General features: G+C 43.1%; 2 protein-coding genes across 2 annotated transcripts; one reads left to right on the forward strand and one right to left on the reverse strand.

The window, feature by feature from the left end:
• Positions 1-273: 273 nt before the first annotated feature.
• LOC115992666 (copper transporter 6-like) lies at positions 274-889 on the reverse strand. Its single transcript, XM_031116922.1, has one exon. The coding sequence runs from the start codon at positions 785-787 to the stop codon at positions 296-298; it is 492 nt and encodes a 163-aa protein (XP_030972782.1). The 5' UTR covers positions 788-889; the 3' UTR covers positions 274-295.
• A 5,731-nt stretch (positions 890-6,620) lies between these two features.
• Positions 6,621-7,625, forward strand: LOC115952004. Its single transcript, XM_031069111.1, has one exon. It carries the CDS (start codon positions 6,621-6,623, stop codon positions 7,623-7,625), a length of 1,005 nt encoding a protein of 334 aa, XP_030924971.1.
• The last annotated feature ends 13,930 nt before the right edge of the window (positions 7,626-21,555 follow it).

Here is a 21,555-nt window from a genome sequence, read left to right on the forward strand (position 1 = left end):
AAGAAAAAAAAAGAAATTAATGTCAATGTAGTGGACCATTACCATGGGCCCATGGCGTTTGGAAAACTTAATTACTAGGCTTATCAATTATCATATCAAATTGCTTTACAACCACACATTATAAGACAATTACAAATTTATTTGGGGGAAAAAAAATGAAAATTCCCTTCCCACAAATTTTTTTTTCCCTTTTCAAATTCAAAGATGTAAAAACAAAATACTCTCTTAAAAAAAAAAAAAAAAAATCAGAATGGGGTTTATTCATCCAAAATGATCAGAAAGGCCCCTCTTTTATTCAACAACTCATAGGAGGAAGATCAGATCCTGTTACAGCAGCTGGTTTGTTGAAAATCTTACTAGCAAAGAAAAAGAACCCCAAAGTATGGCCAGCCACAGCAACCAAAAGCACACCAACATTGAAAGACATCACAGCCAACATAACTATATAAGCTAGTCCAACCCTTAAGGCATGCAAAAAGGTTTGGAGCAAACCAGTCGCGACAGTAAATGAACCAGGCTTGGTCACTCGGCAATGACTGAGCCACTCAATGAGGAAAGAGAGCACAAAGACAATAACCAAGGCTAATACATACATGCCAGTGTTTGTGCCAGGCCAACCATTGAAGAGTATCTCTGCGTTCTTGCCCCAGAAGAAGGTCATGTGCATCATCACTTTGTGGTGCATCCCGTGCATCCCAGCTGTGCCATTCATGGATGATGATGATGATGATGATGATGATGGTGGTGGTGACATACCACCCATGCCAGGCATATCACCATGATCCATACCTTCCACAGATGATTCTCTCTCCCACACAGACTTACAAAGGAAGTGGCTGTTTGGGGTCCCTATCTGTATATCTTTTCTTTTTTTTTTTTTCTTTTTTTTTTTTTGTTGAGAATATTATGCTATCAATATCTGATAAAGAGGAGACCCTTACGGCGATTAATGAGACACGTAGTACACTGAGATTAGTAATGTGTCGTACTACTAATACTAGAGTACTACTACACTGAATGTGAACCAAGTTTTTTTTTTTTTCAAAAAAAAAAAAAGTTTTATTTTTTATTTTTTGTTGAAGAAAGGGTGAACTAAGTTACTGTGGAATTACCTTCTCAAAAAAAAAAAAAAAAAAAAAAAAAAAAAGTCTACTGTGGAAAATTATACGATACTTTTCATTCGATAAAGTCGCACTCACTCATTACTCATTTATGAGAGGAAAAAGTTTAGATATAAAGGTGCAGTTTTTTTAATCATTCTCTTAAAATTTTGATATAAATATTTAACTAAAAAATAAAGTTTAATTTTATGAAAAAAACCTACATGACAGGATCTTAAGAGTGGAATCTAACGAATAACACTTAAATACTGTATCTAAATCTTCCTCTTTACGATAAATAGTTAATCTAGTCTAACTAGCTAGAAGGATGAGCCTATTATTTATGTGAGATTGCTAGAGAGAATATGAAATTATTATATTTTTAAAGTATTATATAATTATTCATTGAGTATAAGTGATGACAATTTAATTGAGGTAATATGCTTAAAAATAATAATAATTGAGGTAATATCTTATTTGCAAACAACTCTAAAGCCACAAGGCCCACAACAATTTTCCTAGAACAATTTCATAACTATCATAGCGGCTATTTATTAATTGTAAATAATAAAAAGATGTTAGTGTTGGGATCGAATGAGAATCAATAGAAACCTACAAAGTAAGATATCCTAAAAAGTACTGTATCTATAACATTACTCATTTGCAATTCTTATTTATTTATTTTTCAAAAAAATGCTTCTCCTTATCTTGAGAGTCATGTAATTGTTGGCTGGTTTGAATGGTTTTATTAGGGAGTAAATTAAGGGTTTTTTTTTTTTTTTTTTTTTGGGGGGGGGGGGGTGGAAGTTGGAATATATGAAGTACATGAAAATGGGTCCATTATGTTTGTTTGCGACAATAATATTTTTTTGAAAAATGAATCATTTTCTAAAAAGTATTTTATAGAAAACTATCTCTCTCTCTTTTTTTTTTTATTTTTTATTTTATTTTATTTTTTTTTATGTTAGGTAGTGACCTTAAAATGAACTAGAAAATATTAAGTAATTTCTCTTATTAAGTTTCATGTGAAATGAAGTTATTTTCCTTGTTTAGCTTCACATGAGATAAAGTTGTTTTTCATATGTTTTTATCAGAAAATATTTCTATCTCATGCTAAGCTGAATAAGAGAAGTTAAGATATAGTTTTCATTTGACCTATTTTTTTAGATGCTACCATATACAGGAAAATGAGATAACATTATTGTACTTTTAGAGTATTATATAATTGCTCATGTAGTATAAATGGTGTGAGGGGTCCGAGGACTAAGGAGGATTGGATTAGGGACCAGATTGCTTAACTCATATTCGAGGAGATAAATGCACTCTGAAGATTTCACCCACCTGAGGATGGAAGTGTAATCAAAGCAATGGACTTCTTGTAATGTTCTAGGATGAGGAAAGGAGGTAGTGGCAGATCAAGGAAGAAAGGAGGAAGTTTCCTGGAAGGAACAATTCCCTCATCCGCATTGAATGGTCCTGCACCAACCTTATTAGTTGCATTAATGAGAAAATAACCCTTGAACAATAATTCTACAAATACCAGCCCTTTCCACCATCTTCAGCAGAGTGTTGATGGGACAAGTATCCTTAGGAACTCTAGGAGGCACACAAATGGAGGTGTAGGTTACAACGAAGAAGGATATAAAAGGAGGGGAGTCTCCCAAAGAAAGGGATGAACATTCCTGGTAAGGAAATAGAGAAAAGGGAAAGTGAACAGTACTCTGTCTGGTGTAGAATTCAAACTTTATATATAAGAACTAATCCTCGGACCTTTCCAAGGAAAACTATTTTTCTCATTATCAACTCATGTTATGTTACCCTAGGCTCTTCGGTCTATAACTTAAGCTTATATTAGAACTGCACTTGAATTATACGCCCTTTCTCTAAAGAAATTTTATTGTTGGACTTGATTTGAAGGACAAGGCATCACCGTTCTAAGTGGGCTTGGGTCTTTATTTTCACAGCACTTACAATTGGCACCGTTTGTGGGAATTCATCTATAGTTCATTATTCCTAAGTTATGGTTAACCCGGAGTACGATAGGGAGCAATCTGTGGGTTCTGAGCGAAACGACCACTTTATTAACCTGGAGCGAATGAGAGATAGGGAGCATAATCCCACCCCAAGTGTTAGGGTGGAAATGCAGTATACAAAGCAAACCGAGAGTAGCCACTCCAGAACTAAAGGTCACGTTTTGCATGAGTAGGAAATACAGAATCTGAAACTAGAGATTGACCATTTGCGCAAAAAGTTGCATCGCAAGGAGTGTGATAGAAGGAATCCAACACCCCTAATAGGTGAAGGATCTAATGAAGAAAAGGACAGAACCTATAGAAGAAGGTCAAGGACACCCCCTAAGGAACCTTTCTCCACATCATCATGCTTTGATATGCTGGAGAAACAAAGGAGAAGGCGAGGAAAGAGATCACCCCCTTGGAACATAGGGAATGATGCAATGAACAAAGCCCTTCGTCAAATTTCAAAGTCACATTTTACAAAGAGAATTGATAGAGCCAAGCATCCACATCATTTTACGTAGCCTACATTTACCATTTACAATAGCAAAATCGATCCTGTGGAGCACATGAGCCATTTTAATTAGAGGATGGCTATCTACTCAAGGAACGAGGCTCTTATGTGCAAGGTTTTCCCCTCTAGCCTTGGGCCTGTTTCCATGAGGTAGTTTGATAGGTTGGAGGTAGGCTCCATAAGATCTTTGGAGCAAGATTTGTGACATGCAATAGAGTCCTAAGACCCTTGGATTCCCTATTTTCCATGATCAGAAGGGAAGGGGAGACTTTAAAGACCTATTCTGATAGGTATTGGGAAACATTTAATGAGACAGATGGTGAGTTCGAGGATGTAGCTATAAGGACCTTTAAGGTTGGGCTCCCAACGGAGCATGACTTAAGGAAATCACAGACGATGAAACTTGCTTGCAATATGCGTTAGATTGTGGACCGCATTGACGAGCATAAGAAGGTTAAAGAAGATCAGACCCAAGGGAAAGGAAAGGCCAAAGTCTTCTCTCAAAAGAGAGGTCCTTGGATAGGAGGATATAGTCATAATCGACCCAGGAGAGATTTCACCAATCAGTCATCTAGGGCTAATGCACAACTGGTCAACTCGGTGTTTAAAGAGCTAGTGTATCAAATCCTTGAGAAAATAAAAAGGGAGCCATACTTTAAATGGCCTAATAAGATGGGGGGAGATCCTACCAAGCGAAATCAGAGTTTGTATTGCCATTACCACTAGGATAGGAGACATATGACCGAGGATTGTTGAACCTTGCACGATCACCTGGGTCAATTAGTGAAGGCAAGAAAGTTAAAACAGTTCATGCACCAGCTTGCAGGATAGCTAGACCAGGCCAAGTCTAGATATCAGAGGGATGCTGTTGCTCGGCCACCCTTGAGAACAATCAATGTAATTCTTGACACGTCTAGCCGCGACGTCGGCTCATGTTCGGGCATTATGTTTGTAGCTTCGAAGCCAAAGTTGGAACAGGACCAAGAGTCTAAAAAGATTAGATTGGAATCGTTGCCAATTCTAGGCTTCTCAGAAGAGGATAAAGTTGGAACATTTCAGCCCCACAACGATGCTTTGGTGGTGACCCTTTGGATTGAGGGATGCAATGTCAAGAGGGTCCTTGTGGATCAGGGAAGTGGAGCTGAGATTATGTATCTAGATCTATTTAAGGGGTTAAATCTCAAGCCCAAGGATCTGGAGAAATATGATTCACTATTGGTTGGCTTCGATGGGAGAAATGTCATCCCTCGAGGAATGATTATGCTACCCGTATAGGTGGGGAATGAGGTGGTGTAGGTAAAATTTATTGTAGTTAAGGCCTATTCACCATATATAGTTGTACGGCACCGAGGTCCCAAGACCCAGATGGGCCCTGGGCTCAGGCCCAATGGCACGGCCCCATCGCCCTAAGCTCTGCTTGAAACTGCCTTTAAAGAATACGAGTTTTGGGCCTCGGCTCCTAAACTATGCTCAGCATAAAACTTCCCAAACGGTCAATGAAACCTTACCCGGGCGCACCATAGGATGCTCGGGGAACATCACTACCGAGCAAATTCACCTGAGTTGGAACCAAGTTCCAAGACCATAATCGTTACATTCCATTCTCACCTAAACATCCACTTATAATAGATAATATTGGACCTTCAATTGCACTAACAATGGCAGTAATCATGATCTCCCCACTAACTTAAAGCTATAAATAGAAGAAGTTGGGGAAGGAGAAGGGGTTCAGAAAAAAGGAGAGAAAAAACAGTCATTTAGAAAGAGAGGAGGAATATTACTTTGAGTCTTTGTACCGAGAACGACCCAAAGTAGGAAATCCTGAAACCCACTTTATAAATAAATTGTGAACCCAAGTGAGGTTGAGCCCAACAGTCTCATTTCAGGCTTGCACAATTGGCACCCACCGTGGGGCCCTCCTACAAAACTGTGGTCCGACTGAGACTCAAATAAGGGAAATGTCCGAGGGATGCTCGGGAGGGCGTGCCCAGAGCGGTTCTGTGGGATCTTCTCGGGGATCCACGTGGCGGGAAAGAAGACAGAAACGGCGCGAGGATAGGGAGCGCCTGCGAGGAGAGGAAGGGTCTGGCCTGGGAGAAGGGTAGGATCAGACCCACCGAACGGTGTCGGGTGTCTCGGGACACAGGCAGTATGATGATAGAGACAGAGAGCTGGAGCAGTTGTGCAGACTGGTAATGGATCTAAAGCTGGAAATAAGGGGTCGAAGCTAAGAAAGGGACCGCCACCACCGGCAAAGGGGAAATGATAACACGGGAAATCAGGGCGAAGAGGGCTCTAGCTAATCTGGTACACAACGATTCCAAAACCAATCACCCTCTCAAGAATCACACCGGCGTAGGAATCACTCACACTCCTGAGAGACATGTCATCGCTGGAACCGTTCACGTTCGCATGGATACGAGGACCGAGGATTGGATTCACCAGAGGAACGGCAACCCCACAATGCTGCCATGGACGCCATGAGCCAAGCCTTACAAAGGGCTGCTCGGTCACCATTCTCTAATGAAATTGAACGGGCCCCTATGCCGAGTAGATTTACAAGACCACCATTCAATTCCTACGATAGGAAGACGGACCCTGTGGAGCATGTCAGTCATTATATCCACATGATGTCTTTGCATGCACACAATGATGCGTTGATGTGTAAGGTATTCCCCTCTAGTCTCGACTGCACGGCCCTAAGATGGTTCAATGGGTTACGAAAAGGCTCCATTTGTAGCTTTGCCGAGCTGATTCAAGAGTTCGGTAGTAGATTCGTGACATGCAGCCGAGTGTCGCAGCCAGTGGATGCGCTACTTTCCATAAAGATGAGGGTCGGTGAAACCCTTCGGAGTTAACGCCAGCCGGTACTGGGAACTTTACAACGAGATCGGTGGAGGAAATGAGAAGATAGCGGCAAGCACCTTCAGGATAGGGCTCCTCGAAGATTCTGAATTACGAGAGTCGTTGACAAAAAGACCTCCCGAGGATATGAGGCAACTTATGAGATACATTGAGGAGTATAAACGCCTGGAAGATGATCAGCTGCAAAATAAGGGGAAAGCCCCGTTACTTGGGAGATCTCGGCAGGGCATTGTCCCGGCAAGACCGAAAAAAGATTTCAGGATGCAGGAACCAGAGGCGCAAATTGAAGGAGTTAATGTGGTGTTTAAAGAACTTGTGCACAAAATTCTAGATCAGATTAAGAACGAATCATTCTTCAGGTGGCGAAACAAAATGGGGGGTGACCCATATCGAAGGAACCAAAACTTGTATTGCACATACCATAGGGACAAAGGGCACACCACCGAGCAGTGTCGGGTACTAAAAGATCATCTCAAGCAATTAGTAAAAGCAGGGTATCTGAAAGAGTTTGTAGTGGACTCCGCAGACCGGGATGCCGGCCAGGGTGTTCAGCAGAAAAGGAATCCCTTCCCACCACCGTTGGAAGTGATCGAAGTCATCCACACTGCCCCGAGAGGTATAGCAGTAGCTAAAGGGGTACTGACAATGGCTTGCACGGAAGGAAAATCACCCGAGAAGAGGATGAAAGTTGGTCGGCTAACCATCTCTTTCGGCGAAGAAGACTTAGAAGGGACGATCCAACCTCATGATGATGCATTGGTAGTAACAGCTTGGATAAGCGGGTTCTTGGTGAAAAGAGTGATGATAGACCAAGGAAGTGGAGCCGACATGATGTACCCAGATCTGTTCGAAGGGCTTGGATTGAAGAGTCAGGATTTGGCGAAGTATGACATGCCGCTGGTCTCATTTGACGGAAGAGTCGTGGTTCCCGAAGGGCAAATTTCTCTCTCGGTGGACATGGAAGGCAAGGAAGTAATAGTGACCTTCATAGTAGTCCGGTCATTCTCACCGTACACTGCAATCCTAGGTAGGTCGTGGATCCACGCAATGAAGGCCGTTCTGTCCACCTTACACGTGAAAGTGAAATTTTCCACCGAGTATGGAGTTACCGTGGTGCGAGGGAACCAATGAGTGGCTAGGCAGTGTCTTGTCGCCGCGGTCAGATGGAAGAGCGAACAACTCGGACAAGCGGAGGAGACCGAAAAAGAAACTTTATAGTAATTACAGAAGCCCCGTGGGGAAACGGGGGCGGACGTTGCCGAGGAGGTTTTGAAGGTCAGAATTTTTCCGGATGATGACAGGTATTTCCAGATAGGCACGAGCATGAATGACCGAGAAAAGGTAGAGATGTTGTTGTTCCTTTTACAGAACGTGGATGTTTTTGCCTGGAGTCCGTATGAAGTGCCCGACGTAGATCCCGAGTTCATTGTCCACAAACTTAACGTGGACCCATCATTCCCCCGGAAAAAGCAAAAACCGAGGAGAGCATCGAAGGAGCATGTTGACGCGGTGAACTTGGAAGTCCAGAGGCTGAAGGAAGCAGGGGTGATAAGGGAAATATTCTTCCCGAGGTGGTTAGCGAATATGGTGGTAGTGAAGAAAAAGAATGGTAAATGGAGAGTTTGTGTGGATTTCACAGACTTGAATAGGGCATGTCCCAATGATCTGTTCGCAATGCCCAAGATCGACCAACTAGTAGATGCCATGTATGGGCACCCGAGGATGAGCTTCTTGGATGCTTTCCAGGGGTACCACCAGATTGCCTTGGTGCCCGAAGACCGAGAAAAGACAGCATTTATTTCCCCGAGTGCAAACTATCACTACGAAGTCATGTCGTTTGGATTGAAGAACGTCGGAGCCACATACCAGTGGATGATGACGAGGATGTTCCGAGAGAAAATTGGGTGCACAGTGGAAGTATACATTGACGACATGGTGGTAAAGAGCAAAAAGGAGTCGCAACATACGGAAGACCTCCGGGGAGTATTTGAGATACTCCGGCAGCACAAGTTGCGCTTGAACGCCGAGAAGTGTACTTTCGGTGTGGGGGCTGGCAAGTTCTTGGGTTATTTGATTTCTACTCAGGGGATAGAAGCCAATCCCGACCAGATAGAGGCAGTGAATCGCCTTAGACCGCTGAGCAATCAAAAGGAAGTACAAGTGCTAACCAGGATGTTAGCCGCCCTAAACCGATTCATCTCCAAATTCGCTGATCATTGCAGACCGTTTTATCAACTTCTGAAGAAGTGGAAGGGGTTTCATTGGGACAAGGAATGCGACAAGGCCTTTCGAGAACTGAAGGAATACTTGGCAAAAGCGCCCATGTTAACGGCCCCGGAATCCAGAGAGGATTTGTTTATGTACCTCTCGGTGTCTGACCATACCGTGAGTGCTGTGTTACTAAGGGACCAAGGAGTACAGCAGCCAGTGTATTACATAAGCAAAACCTTAGTAGATGCCGAGACGAGATACCTGCCCTTAGAGAAGTTAGTTTTGGCACTGGTGCACGCCACGAGGAAGTTGCCGCATTACTTTCAGGCTCATACGATATTCGTCCTCACCGAGTATCTCCTGCAGTCGTTGTTAAAAAGATCGGACTTCACGGGCCGAATAGCCAAATGGGGAACTCAGTTGGGTTTGTTCAACATAAGGTACCGACCGTAAAGCTCGGTAAAGGGACAGGTTCTTACTGATTTCATTGCAGAATTCACCCTTAAGAACGATAGGAAGATAATCTGTAATGCAGAATGTCGTCCGTGGAAAGTGTTTGTAGACGGCGCTTCGAATGCTATAGGGGCCGGAGCTGGTATTGTCACCTCGGAGGGCATACGACTAGAACACTCCTTCAGATTATGATTCAAAGCCTCAAACAATGAAGCCGAGTACGAGGCCTTTTTGGCCGGGTTGAGGGCCGTATTGCGTCTAGGCGCGAAAGATGTTGAGATTTATTCCGACTCTCAGCTAGTCGTTTATCAAATCATAGGAAGTTTTGAAGCTCGGGACTCTCGGATGAAAGCCTATCTGAGTGCAGCTAAGCAGATCATTGGCCGGTTCGGGACAGTGAAGGTAGCCCAGGTAGGTCGGGCACAAAACAGACATGCCGACTCGCTGGCCATGTTGGTTTCATCCTCTACCGAGGACATACCTCGGCTAGTCAAAATAGAGCTTATAAGGGAGCCGAGCATCGAGGTGAAAAGTGATGATAACCTGGCTGGGGTTGAGGTTGCCATGGTGTCAATGGCAAATCCGTGCTGGATTAACCCGATCATAGACTTCCTAGCTGAGGATAAAGTTCCAGACGATGAAAAGGAGGCCAAAAAGATTCGTCGGGTGGCTCCCCGATATTGGCTGTCAGCAGATTGCAAATTGTACCGGAGGTCTTTTGTAGGCCCTTACCTTTTATGCCTACATCCTGAGAAAGTGAACGGAGTGTGTGGTGGTTATGTCGGGGGACGGTCTTTAGCGCACAGGGCAATGACCCAGGGGTTTTGGTGGCCACAGATGCAAAAGGATGCCGCGGAATATGTCCGGAGGTGTGAACAATGCCAAAAGTATGCCCCTCTGATCCACCAGCCAGCAGGTTTTCTAAACCCCATCAGCAGCCCATGGCCGTTTGCACAATGGGGGCTAGACATCCTCGACCATTTTCCACGAGAAACAGGTAACTGCCGTTTTGTATTGGTGGCAGTGGATTACTTCACGAAGTGAGCGGAAGCCGAGGCCTTAGCCAACATCCGGGATATCGATGTGAAAAAGTTTGTATGGAAAAATATAGTCACAAGGTTTGGGGTACCGAACTCACTAGTATCAAACAATGGGCTATAGTTCGATAGCAAAGCTTTCCGGGCCTTCTGCAGCGATCTCGGCATTAGGAACAAGTATTCAACTCCGGCATACCCTCAAAGCAATGGCCAAGCTGAGGCAATGAACAAGACGATTTTGAACGGGTTGAAGAGCTGCCTAACGTTTTATGGGCTTACCGTACGACTCCCAGAAGGTCCACGGGCGAGACCCCTTTCTCTTTGACATATGGGGCGGATGTCATAATACCAACCGAGGTGAGCTTATGCAGTGCACGGGTCGTAGGATTTGACCTCACTTAGAACGCCGACCTGATGATGGAGCGCTTGGACTGGTTAGAAGAATGCCGGGAGGCTGCAACCATACGGCTCGCGGAGTATCAGCAGAAACTGACCCAGAGATACAACCAAGATGTAAAGGGGAGGGAATTCAGCGCCGGGGAATTGGTGCTAAGGAGGGTCGTGGGAAACATGCGAGACGTAGCTACAGGGAAGCTTGCTCAAACATGGGAAGGGCCGTACAGAATTACCGCCATCGCTGGCGCGGGGGCTTACTACCTGGAAGATCTTGACGAGAGGCCGCTCCCTCGGCCATGGAATGCTCACAACTTAAAGAAGTTTTACCCGTGACCATCCATATACTAAAGTATAAGTCAAAACTTTGTACTTTGCTAAAGTCAAGATAATGATGAAGATAATGATGAAGTTACTTGTCTAAGCTGTTTTCGATCCCGTCATTGCACATTAAGAGAACTGCATGTTTTGTACCAAAAAAAAAAAAAAAAAATTTCTAAGGACAAAAGCCTCATCCTCGTTTCGATCAAAATCGCCGAGCAGGTGGAAACCTTATCGTTACAAAAAAAATTCTAAGGACAAAAGCGTCATCCTCGGTTCGATCAAAATCACCGAGCAAGTGGAAACGTTATCGTTACAAAAAAAATTCTAAGGACAGAAGCCTCATCGTCGGTTCGATCAAAATCGTCGAGCAGGTGGAAATCTTATCGTTACAAAAAAATTCTAAGGATAGAAGCCTCATCCTTGGTTCGATCAAAATCGCCGTGCAGGTGGAAACCTTATCGTTACAAAAAATTCTAAGGACAGAAGCCTTATCCTCAGTTCGATCAAAATCGCCGAGCAGGTGGAAACCTTATCGTTACAAAATTTTTTTTTCTAAGGACAGAAGCCTCATCCTCGGTTCGATCAAAATCGTCGAGCAGGTGGAAACCTTATCGTTATAAAAAAACTCTAAGGACAGAAGCCTCATCCTCGGTTCGATGAAAATCTCCGAGCAGGTAGAAACCTTAACACCCTTACAAACACTAACTGCAATTTCATTCTCGGATTATCCAAACACCGTGCAACAGGTTTTGGGGCATCATGCCATTTACGGTCAGGGAAACTAAATCCCATTGTATAAATGTGATATATTAAGGCATGGTTTAACCCACCGAGCGGGCAGCTTTTGGCCCGACTTACTACAGAATAAGAAACCACAAAAATAGGTAAAGAAAGGCGGAACAGACATAATCTAAGCAAACACGCAACGAATAGAACGTCATTGAAAAAGTTAAGAGCAGAATTAAAAAGCAGAGTTAATATCTCATCGCCAAAACTCGGCAACTGTTTACGGGTCATCCCCGCGAAATGAGGAAATTGTTCAGTCACCACAACCCAGTGACATAGGCAAATATACCAATAATAAAACAAAATAAATGCTGTAAAAATAAGTTAAAAGCATGAAAAAGCTGGACGGCAAGTAACTTAATCAAGTGGAGGGTCGAGTTGGATCTGTCACTTCGTGCTGTCGCTGGTCGGTCACGGGAAAATGCAGGTCCTCACCGAGTAGGTCTTGCACAGTTGGGATGCTGGTGGCTTCCATATCATCTGGCTCTGCATGGGCATCAATCTGTTCCACTAGCTCCCTCATGCTTGTCATTTCTTCCTCCTCAGCAGGCAATGTTGGGTCTTGCACAGCGGTAACAGGGCTCGGGAAGGGAATCTGGCCGGGGTCTCTCAGCGGGGAATCCTCGGGAACTCCCAGAGCTTGAAGGGCAGCAAACCACCCAGCCTCCGAGCTTGGGACACCACCGGTTTCGCAGATTTCTCAGCGTCCGCGAACCCCTCGTTGTACCACTTTTGCTCGCAAGCCTCCAAGGTTGCCCTCAGGTTAGTGAGTTCCTCAGCTTGAGAGGTGGTGAGGCTAATGGCTTCTGCTAGATTCACGTCTGTTTCATTTTACTTAGCTAGGAGCTCAGAGCATCTCTTCTCCACCAGCGCTCTATTCTTCTCCGCGGCAGCAACCTTCTTTTCGGCAGATTCAGCTGCCTTCAGTTTTTCCTTTGCCGTTTTGGCAGTTGAGCAGCCTGACAAACACAGAAGTTAGTACGGAAGTGAAAAGAAATGTATGGAAAGTAAAAGATGAACAAGGAGTTACCGCAATAGCATGCCACTCTAACCGGCACCTCACGGACTCCTCCGACCCTTCCTTGAAGGCATGCACGTCGTCAGGAAGAAGAAGACCCTCGGCCAGTGTCTCAGCAATGCGACCACCCTCGCCTTTCTCCCACAACCGCACATAGGTTGTTGAAGGCAAAGGCTTGCCGTCTAGCAAAAATTTGGGCTTCCATGTTGGAGCGGTTTGAGAGGAGGACGCAACCCCCAGACCAACCTGGGTCTGTGGCTCATGGATGACGATGCCCCCTGTTGGCCGCGGAGGAGTCTGGATGGTAGCATCTCCCGGATCCGTAGATGGTTGATCGGTAACTCTTTGTTTTTTCCGGGCTCGTCCAGCTTGAGAAAAGGGTAGAGGGGGAGGCATCTGGCTCCGACCCTGAGAAGGTGGGGGTTGGGTGGGTTGTCGTGCACCGAGCATGAAACGGTCAATGGTCATGACCCTTTTTGCCACCATGTTTTCGCCGGGATTGGTATCTGCAGCCAACAAGACTGTCGCTTCAAGCGCTGGATGCTCGGGCTCCACAATAGGGTTTTCGGGCTGCGCTTGCTCTTGAACAGGGGCCTCTTATTGAATAGCCTCGTGAGCTAACTCTCGAAGGCGCCGAGACACGCGCTCCGCAGACTTGTCCCGCAAAGGAGCTAGCTTGTTCGAGCAGGTGTAGCGCTTTTCAAACTCCCTCGCCTCCCTGGTCGTAAGCTTCGGCGGCAAGAAGTTCGCGTACCGAACGTCAATGTACGACAGCAGTGGACTATCAACCAATAGTGCCTGCTTGAAGGACTGCCAGGTGGAGTACACAGGCTCTACTCCGAGGATCAGGTGCGATGCTCGGAGCTGTCCGTCCCAGTGCACGAATACCTCGGAACGAAGGATAAAGTTCAAGTCTTTTACGTGGACTGTTCTGATGTCCAGAACAAAGAACTTGCCATCTACAAAAGAAAAAATGTTATATCAATATCCGATAACCAAAATCTACTTCAGTAAAGAGGAAAGAGAAGGAAGAAAGGGGGGGAAAGAACGGTTAGATCAAGGGATCGGTACAAACCCACTTCATGCCGTGAAAGAGGGCAGGGGACTTTCCCGGCAGACCAGTTGCCGTGCACCCGGACAAACTCCCCGGCGGAATTCCTATTCGAATTAGGTAGGCATGATATCAGCCGTACTCGATTATCTCTAGTTTTTAGGTAAAAGTTGGAAGCTTTGTTCCCACAGAGGATATACATATGGTTAATATCATGGTAATCTAACTATAAATCAAAGGTATGGTTCAACCTACTAACGCAGCTAACTACCCGGTAAAAGTTGGGGGGAAGCTGGTCGGAACACAGCCTGTAGTACCTAAGTGTGTTTATCAAAAGGGGATTCATGGGGAACCTAACCCCACCCTCTAGAATTGCCATTAAAGGGAAAAAGGCTGTACCATGCCCTCGATGGAGAGCGATTTCACTCTCGTGGCAGTAAGCCACTTCCACGTCATCGGGAATATTAAACTTGCGCCTAAAGGTGGCCAAGGCAGCCGGGGCCTCTAAGAGATAAGAGTAACCCATCTATGATACTTAATGCTATGAAATGGAACTCGAAGAAATAAGCTGAAGGAATAGGAAGGGGAAGAGAACTTACTTTGGGTTCTAAGGAAGAAAGGAACTCTGGACTGGTGAGTAAGCGCACAAGGGAGTGGTCGGCAGAGAGTGGTCGGCAGAGAGTATGCTCAAGAGATTTGAGGTGGAAAAAATGAAAGAATGTTCTGAGGAAAGCTATTTATAGGATCAGAAAGGGGCATGGGAACGTTTAATCAAACAATAAATTGGCACGATTCACGAACGACCCTGCGAATGCCAAAGATAACCGACATGCGTGCCGCTTCGATTCACGAACCATCAGGCAATAATGACAATTGAACCTGGCGCCCCGGAACAGCGCGCCTTTTGAGAAGAGCATTAATGAGAAGGCAAAACCGCATGAGTCCCTAGCCATAGGACCTTCGAGATCAAAAGGCTTGGCTAGCTCCTTGATTCTTCCCAGCAACCGGGTATGAATCAAGGGGGGGCTAATGTACAGCACCGAGGTCCCAAGACCCAGATGGGCTCTGGGCTCAGGCCCAATGGCACGGCCCCATTGCCCTAAGCTCTGCTTGAAACTGCCTTCAAAGAATACGAGTTTTGGGCCTCGGCTCCTGAACTATGCTCGGCATAAAACTTCCTGAACGGTCAGTGAAACCTTGCCCGGGCGCACTATAGGATGCTCGGGGAACATCACTACCGAGCAAATTCACCTGAGTTGGAACCAAGTTCCAAGGCCATAATCGTTACATTCCACTCTCACCTAAACATCCACTTATAACAGATAATATTAGACCTTGAATTGCACTAACAATGACAGTAATCATGATCTCCCCACTAACTTAAAGCTATAAATAGAAGAAGTTGGGGAAGGAGAAGGGGTTTAGAAAAAAGGAGAGAAAAAACAGTCATTTAGAAAGAGAGGAGGAATATTACTTTGAGTCTCTGTACCGAGAACGACCCAAAGTAGGAAATCCTGAAGCCCACTTTATAAATAAATTGTGAGCCCAAGTGAGGTTGAGCCCAACAGTCTCATTTCAGGCTTGCACAATAGTTATTTTGGCTAGACCCTAGCTTCATGCACTAGTAGTAGTATCAACTACCCTACATCTAAAAGTTAAGTACCCCACTAAGGGCAAGTAGGGGAATTGGTTGGAAGTCAGGCAATGGCAAGGCAATGTTTGGTAGCTGCTATCAGGCAGTAATCATTGCAAGAGACTTCTACTGCATTGGAAGAAGTTCCATAGCAATTAACTAACCCTGAGGATGAACTTGGGGCTGACTTGAAAGGATTAATGTTGGAGGAATTGGAAAAAATGGTAATATAGTCAGACAAGGATAAGTATTTTCAGGTGGGGGCTCAATTACCCTTTGCTAAAAAGGAGGAACTTATGAACTTTTTAAAGAGTAACTTGGATGTTTTTGCATGGACTACTTACGAGGTGCCAGGGATTGACTTGGAATTCATATGCCATCAGCTGAACGTAAATTTGAGTGCTATACCAAGGAAGTAACCCCCCTGACGTTCTTCAAAGGAGCATCTTGATGCAGTAAAAGAAGAGGTGGACAAGCTCAAGCACGCGGGGGCAATCAAGGAAGTTTTTTACCCCGATTGGTTGGCAAACATTGTGGTAGTAAAGCAGAAGAACGGGAAGTTGTGTGTTTGTGTTGATTTCATAGATCTGAACAAGGCATGTCCGAAGGACCTGGGACATCCTCGAATGAGTTTTTTGGATGCCTTCTTAAGTTATCACCAGATACCTTTATCCCTCCCTGACCAAGAGAAAACAGCTTTTCAAACTCCAACAGGGAATTTCTACTACCGAGTAATGCCTTTTGGACTGAAGAACGCTGGATCTACGTATCGGAGGATGATGACCCAGATGTTTGAGTCTTAGATTGGGCAGACTGTTGAAGCGTATATTGATGATATGGTTATAAAGAGTAAATAGAACCTCAGTCTTATTCGACTTCTCAGGTCACAAGCCTTGGGTAAATTAACTCTTATGAAAATTGGTTAAGTGTTAAACTGAATCTCGGTCTTGTTTGACTCCACGGGTTACAAGTCTTGGGTAAATTAACTCTTATGTAAAATTGGTTAAGTGTTAAATAGAACCTCGGTCTTATTCGATTCCTTAGGTTATAAGCCTTGGGTAAATTAACACTTATGAAAATTGGTTAAGTGTTAAATAGAACCCCGATCTTGTTCGACTCATCAGTTCATAAGCCTTGGGGTAAATTAACTCTTATGTAAAATTGGTTGTGTTAAACAGAATCTCGGTCTTGTTCGACTCCTCAGGTCATAAGCCTTGGCGAAATTAACTCTTATGTAAAATTGGTTAAGTGTTAAACAGAATCTCGACCTTGTTTGACTCCTCAGGTCACAAACCTTGGGTAAATTAACTCTTATGAAAACTTAGTTAATTGTTATTTAGCATCTTGGTTTTGTTCAACACCTCAGTTATAAACCGTGGGTAAGTTAAACCTTGGTCTTAATTGCGTTTCCAGTTTTTGAACCTTGGGTAAATTAAGAGGAGGGACAGATGCCAAAAAGACCTAACCTTAAGTGAAGTAAGGCCCAATCCCACAGATTTGGTTAAAGCTCCATTCAAGCTTGGGAAATGTAATGTTAAGGTTATGCATTAAATTTGAAAGAATGTATATTATACTCGATAACATAGAGAGAGGAAAATCATAAAGAATAGAGTGGGAATAACAATGGAATATATTCATTCAATCCAGCAAGTTGATTACAATAATAAAAATAAAAAAAATAATAAAAAAGAGTGAGAAAAAGGGCGTTATCTAAGCCTAGACTGATACAAAATTAGCCTAAGTGCTAAGCAAGGAAAGACTAGGCAACGATCTCTTTCTCTTTTTCCTTCTTCTTCCTTTTCAACTGCTCAACTTCTACGATGTCTTCAAACTCTAACTCTACCACTGGGGATGAAAGTTGTTGTTCTTTCTCTTTTCCAGTGGAAGGTGTAGAGGTCGAGATTGTCATGGACTTCAGTGCTGAGGAAGTAGAATTCAGATTGGGAGGGGGCAAAGCTTGAAGCAAGGCGAAGAGCAGGAGGGTAATAGACCTTATTAGACCCTCTCAGTTCAGCATCAGTGTCAACCCCGACTGCATTGAGGGCTTTGCCTTAAACTTCTAGGCAAAAGGCTCGAGCTACGTCTTTGAGCTGGGCAGTAAGACTTTGAGCAGTCTTAGTCATACCAGCATCATAGGCCACTTGCTCGGCCTTTGCCCTCTCAGCATCTTTGCCCTTGAGTTGTTTTTTCTAGCGTTTTATTTGCTCATTAGCCAAGGCCAGTTGGGTTTTTCTCTTTTTCAAAGAAGCCCATAGCTCTTTAGCCTGCCTTTCAAACCCAGCTAGGGCAGCCTCGGCGTTCTTGCACCTTTTCTTGACCATGGCTAGGTGAAAAAGCGAGTCCTTATACCTTTTCTCGGAATCAGCTAAAGCCTTGTCTGATTGCACCAACTTGTTCTCTACCTCCCGAGATTTAGATAGAGCATGGTCAACCCACTCCTCGGCCACAAAAGCTGCTTGCATCGCCTGTTTTCGAAGAAGTTACTTACATAAGTTATAATCTTGTTAAGTAAGGTGAAAGAATTGTCAGGAAAGTAGAGGTGATTGACTAACCTTTGAGAGATCCCTCTTCAGCGAGAGGATTACTTCACGTTTTCTCAACCCTTTTAACTTTTGCATGTCATCAAGAAGGAGCAACTCTTTCTCTAAGCACTCGGACACCAGCCTAGATCTACCTTTTTGAGCATCCCTGAGAGATGCCTAAGAGGTAACAGGGTCCCCTAAGTTGAGCACGAAGGCAAGATTCCATATTGTGGCCTTGGATTACTGCTCACCCTCAGTGCCCTTGCCAGCTCCAGCAGAAGTGCCTTTCTTTTGTTAAGCCCTTGTGACTATGAGCTCCTTGGAAGAAGGTTGTTGTGTGGGGTAAGGTATCTCTCCTTCTTCAGAATCCTTAGTCTGTATTCCCATTTTTCTCTTCTTCTCGAGGGCATTAGTAGTTGGAATGTGGGATGGAGCACGGGTAGGTGGCCACGGTACAATGGGCACCATAGGGGCATCTCCCCCTGCATGGGCGGAGAGTAGTATGAGCAAATCGGGCGTCCTCTCTTCTCACACCATAGCTTCTGGAATGTTTGCTGTTTCTTGACTAGTATTGACTTATGCAGTAACAAGATGGTGATGAGCGGGTGTTGGAGAGTCCTTGGGATCTTCTTGGAAAAAGATTTCAAAATCTTTATCTTGTACCTCTTGAGTTGGTTCACTACTTAGATTGAAAGCAAGTGGAGATAGGTTTGAACCCTAGGATCACATGCATCGCATGAAACTGTCTATCTCGATGGAGGAAGATCTCTGATCGAAGAATCCGGTTGAGGTCCGCAAAGTTCACCAAGATTTTGTTCGAGGCAGTGTGAAATTCGTTTGCCAAGGAAATGGAAAAGAAAGGTGTTATTTCTACAAGAATATATATAATATAGAAAAATAGATAAAATTCTTTTTATAATAAAAAATTGTGAGATAAAGAAAGAGGGCAATCTAAGTTGTTCTAGGTTCTTGGGCATCCCACCTGGGTAGGGCAGTGCAAACCACCATGCCATTCACTCGAGATGATGAGGAAGTCTTTGTCCATACCCTTATTCGACTCAGGAATACACAAAATCAACCTAACGAAGGGTACTCTACACCTAAAGTAATAACCCATGTTTTTCCCTTTCTGGCAATTGTATACCCAATTCATGTCGTGACACGTAAGGTTAGTCCCCATTTTTTGGTTTATCATATCTACATTGCCGAGGACCCTAAACAGGTTGGGAGAACATTGGGTCGAGGATAACCTAAAGTTAATGAGAAAGTCTCTAGTTACCCTATCTATTGGAATCTCCATTCCACCTTCAATAAAGGCGATCATAGGGATGACTACTGCCCCAAGTGGTTTATCTATAACCAACCATTCTCCTAGTTCACAGTGTTGAAGTTCAACATTCTTTGGAATTCTATACTTAGGCCTTAAAGAGGCCATACCCTCGGGGGTATTAACTAATTTGGCAAATCTACCCATATTGTCCTATCGGGGGAAATCAATCAAAACCAAAAAAAAAAAAAAAAAAGGAAGAAAAGGAAAGTTTTCTTTAAATGTTGGATAAAGGGCCAAGGGCACTTACGAGCACTAGAAGAAGTTTTTCCTTAGATCGCTGCATTAAACAAAATTTTTAGAAGGTATGTAAATGAGAAAAGTTACCCCCAATCTCTCTTTATATAGGGGTTGAAAAAGAGCGGTAATTTTCCTGCTCATAAATCCTAGAAAATTGGGATCATAGGATCACCATCGCACCATATAATGTGAGGGGGGACATGTAGCTGCCTAATGCAATAACTACAAGAATGTGGATATCGAAGCGTCAAGAACATGGGAACACGTTGAGCACATATCAACTTCCCCCTTGCTACTAAAACCTTACTCTTAAAGTAGCTCCTGACAGCAAGGTTTTAGGGGGCTATTGTGAGGGGTCCGAGGATTGAGGAGGATTAGATTAGGGACAAGATTGCTTAACCCATATCTAAGGAGATAAATGCACTCCGAAGATTTCACCCACTTAAGGATGGAATCGTAATCAAAGCAATGGACTTCTTGTAATGTTCTAGGATGAGGAAAGGGGGTAGTGGCGGATCAAGGAGGAAAGGAGGAAGTTTCTTGGAAGGAACAATTCTCTCCTCTGCATTGAATGCCCTGCACTAACCTTATCAGCTGCATTAATGAGGAAATGACCCTTGAATAGTAATTCTACAGATATCATCCCTTTCCACCACCTTCGACAGAGTGTTGATGGGACAAGTATCTTTAGGAACTCTAGCAAGTATACAAATGGAGGGGTAGGATACAACAAAGAAGGATATAAAAGGAGGGGAGTCTCCTAAAGAAAGGGGTGAACATTCCTGGTGAGGAAATAGAGAAAAGGGAAAGTGAACAGTACTCTGTGTGGTGTAGAATTCAAACTTTATATATAAGAACTAATTCTCGAACCTTCCTGAGGAGAACTATTTTTCTCATTATCAACTCATGTTGTTCCTTCCTATTAACCTAGGCTCTTCGGTCTATAACTTAAGCTTATATTAGAATTGCACTTGAATTATATGCCCTCTCTCTAAAGAAATTTTATTGTTGGGCTTGATTTGAAGGACAAGGCATCACCGTTCTAAGTGGGCTTGGGCCTTTATTTATAGAGTACTTACAAATGGCAACAATTCACATTGAGCTAATTAATATCTTATTTTCAAACAACTCTAGAGCCACAACAATTTTCACAAAAACATTTCATAATTATCAAAGTGGCTATTTAATTATTATAATTGTAAATAATAAAGCTGTCAATGTTGGGTTCAAACGAGAATCAATATAACTTGCCAAGTCATGAAAAATATTGTGTCTATAGTTTTTTTTTTTTTTTTTTAATTTTTTTATTATTATAAAAAATAAACTTTTGCTGAAAGGTTAAAAGTTTGATGTATTCTGTAAAAAAATGTTAATGGAAATTTGATTAAATATTTTTTATTATATTGGAAATATAAAATAAGAAACCTCAACCTCTCATGAATATGAAAACTTTGTGATTTTATCATTTTAGGTAGTACACATCTTCTGGAAAAAAAAGGGTAGTGTTAATTTTGGTTTTCAAAATAGTTTAAATTTTTGTTTATGCAATATGCATTACAGAAATAATATATTTTTCTTTGGGAATTTTCGCACTTTCATAACTGAACAATTATAGACTTTAAAAAAAAAAAAAAAAAAAATCCAAACAAACAAAGAGAGAGAGATAATTTTAGTGATGACAACTAAAAGGTGCCTAAATTTAGATTAAGCCCTGCTTCCCCGTCTGAAATGATAATGGCCAGCGATTTTTGAAGAATTAATTAAGGCAGTAATCGTGCCTCCTCTCTGAAAAATTCCCCTAATTTTAGACCAAGTAGCATCCTTGTCTTTGGCATAATGGAGATTAGTTAATATAATTGAGAAATGATATGATTATTGATTTCAACTAACAATAAGGACATTCTCTACCTTCATTCAATTTCCTGGATAAGTTTTAGGAACAGTGCAAATAGAAGAAGAAGAAGAAGAACAACAACAACAACAACAACAACAACAACAACATTTCTATTTGGCCTAAGCAATATGTAAAAGCTTTCATAGAAAAATACAAATCACCACCATTGTTA

This window comes from Quercus lobata, chromosome 1 (assembly GCF_001633185.2).
Source record: "Quercus lobata isolate SW786 chromosome 1, ValleyOak3.0 Primary Assembly, whole genome shotgun sequence".
NCBI classification, from domain to species: domain Eukaryota; kingdom Viridiplantae; phylum Streptophyta; class Magnoliopsida; order Fagales; family Fagaceae; genus Quercus; species Quercus lobata.

Excerpts from the sequence above, each read along its gene's own strand:
- LOC115952004 (XM_031069111.1), top strand. The coding sequence starts at position 6,621 with ATGAGGCAACTTATGAGATACATTGAGGAGTATAAACGCCTGGAAGAT.
- LOC115992666 (XM_031116922.1), bottom strand. The coding sequence starts at position 787 with ATGGATCATGGTGATATGCCTGGCATGGGTGGTATGTCACCACCACCA.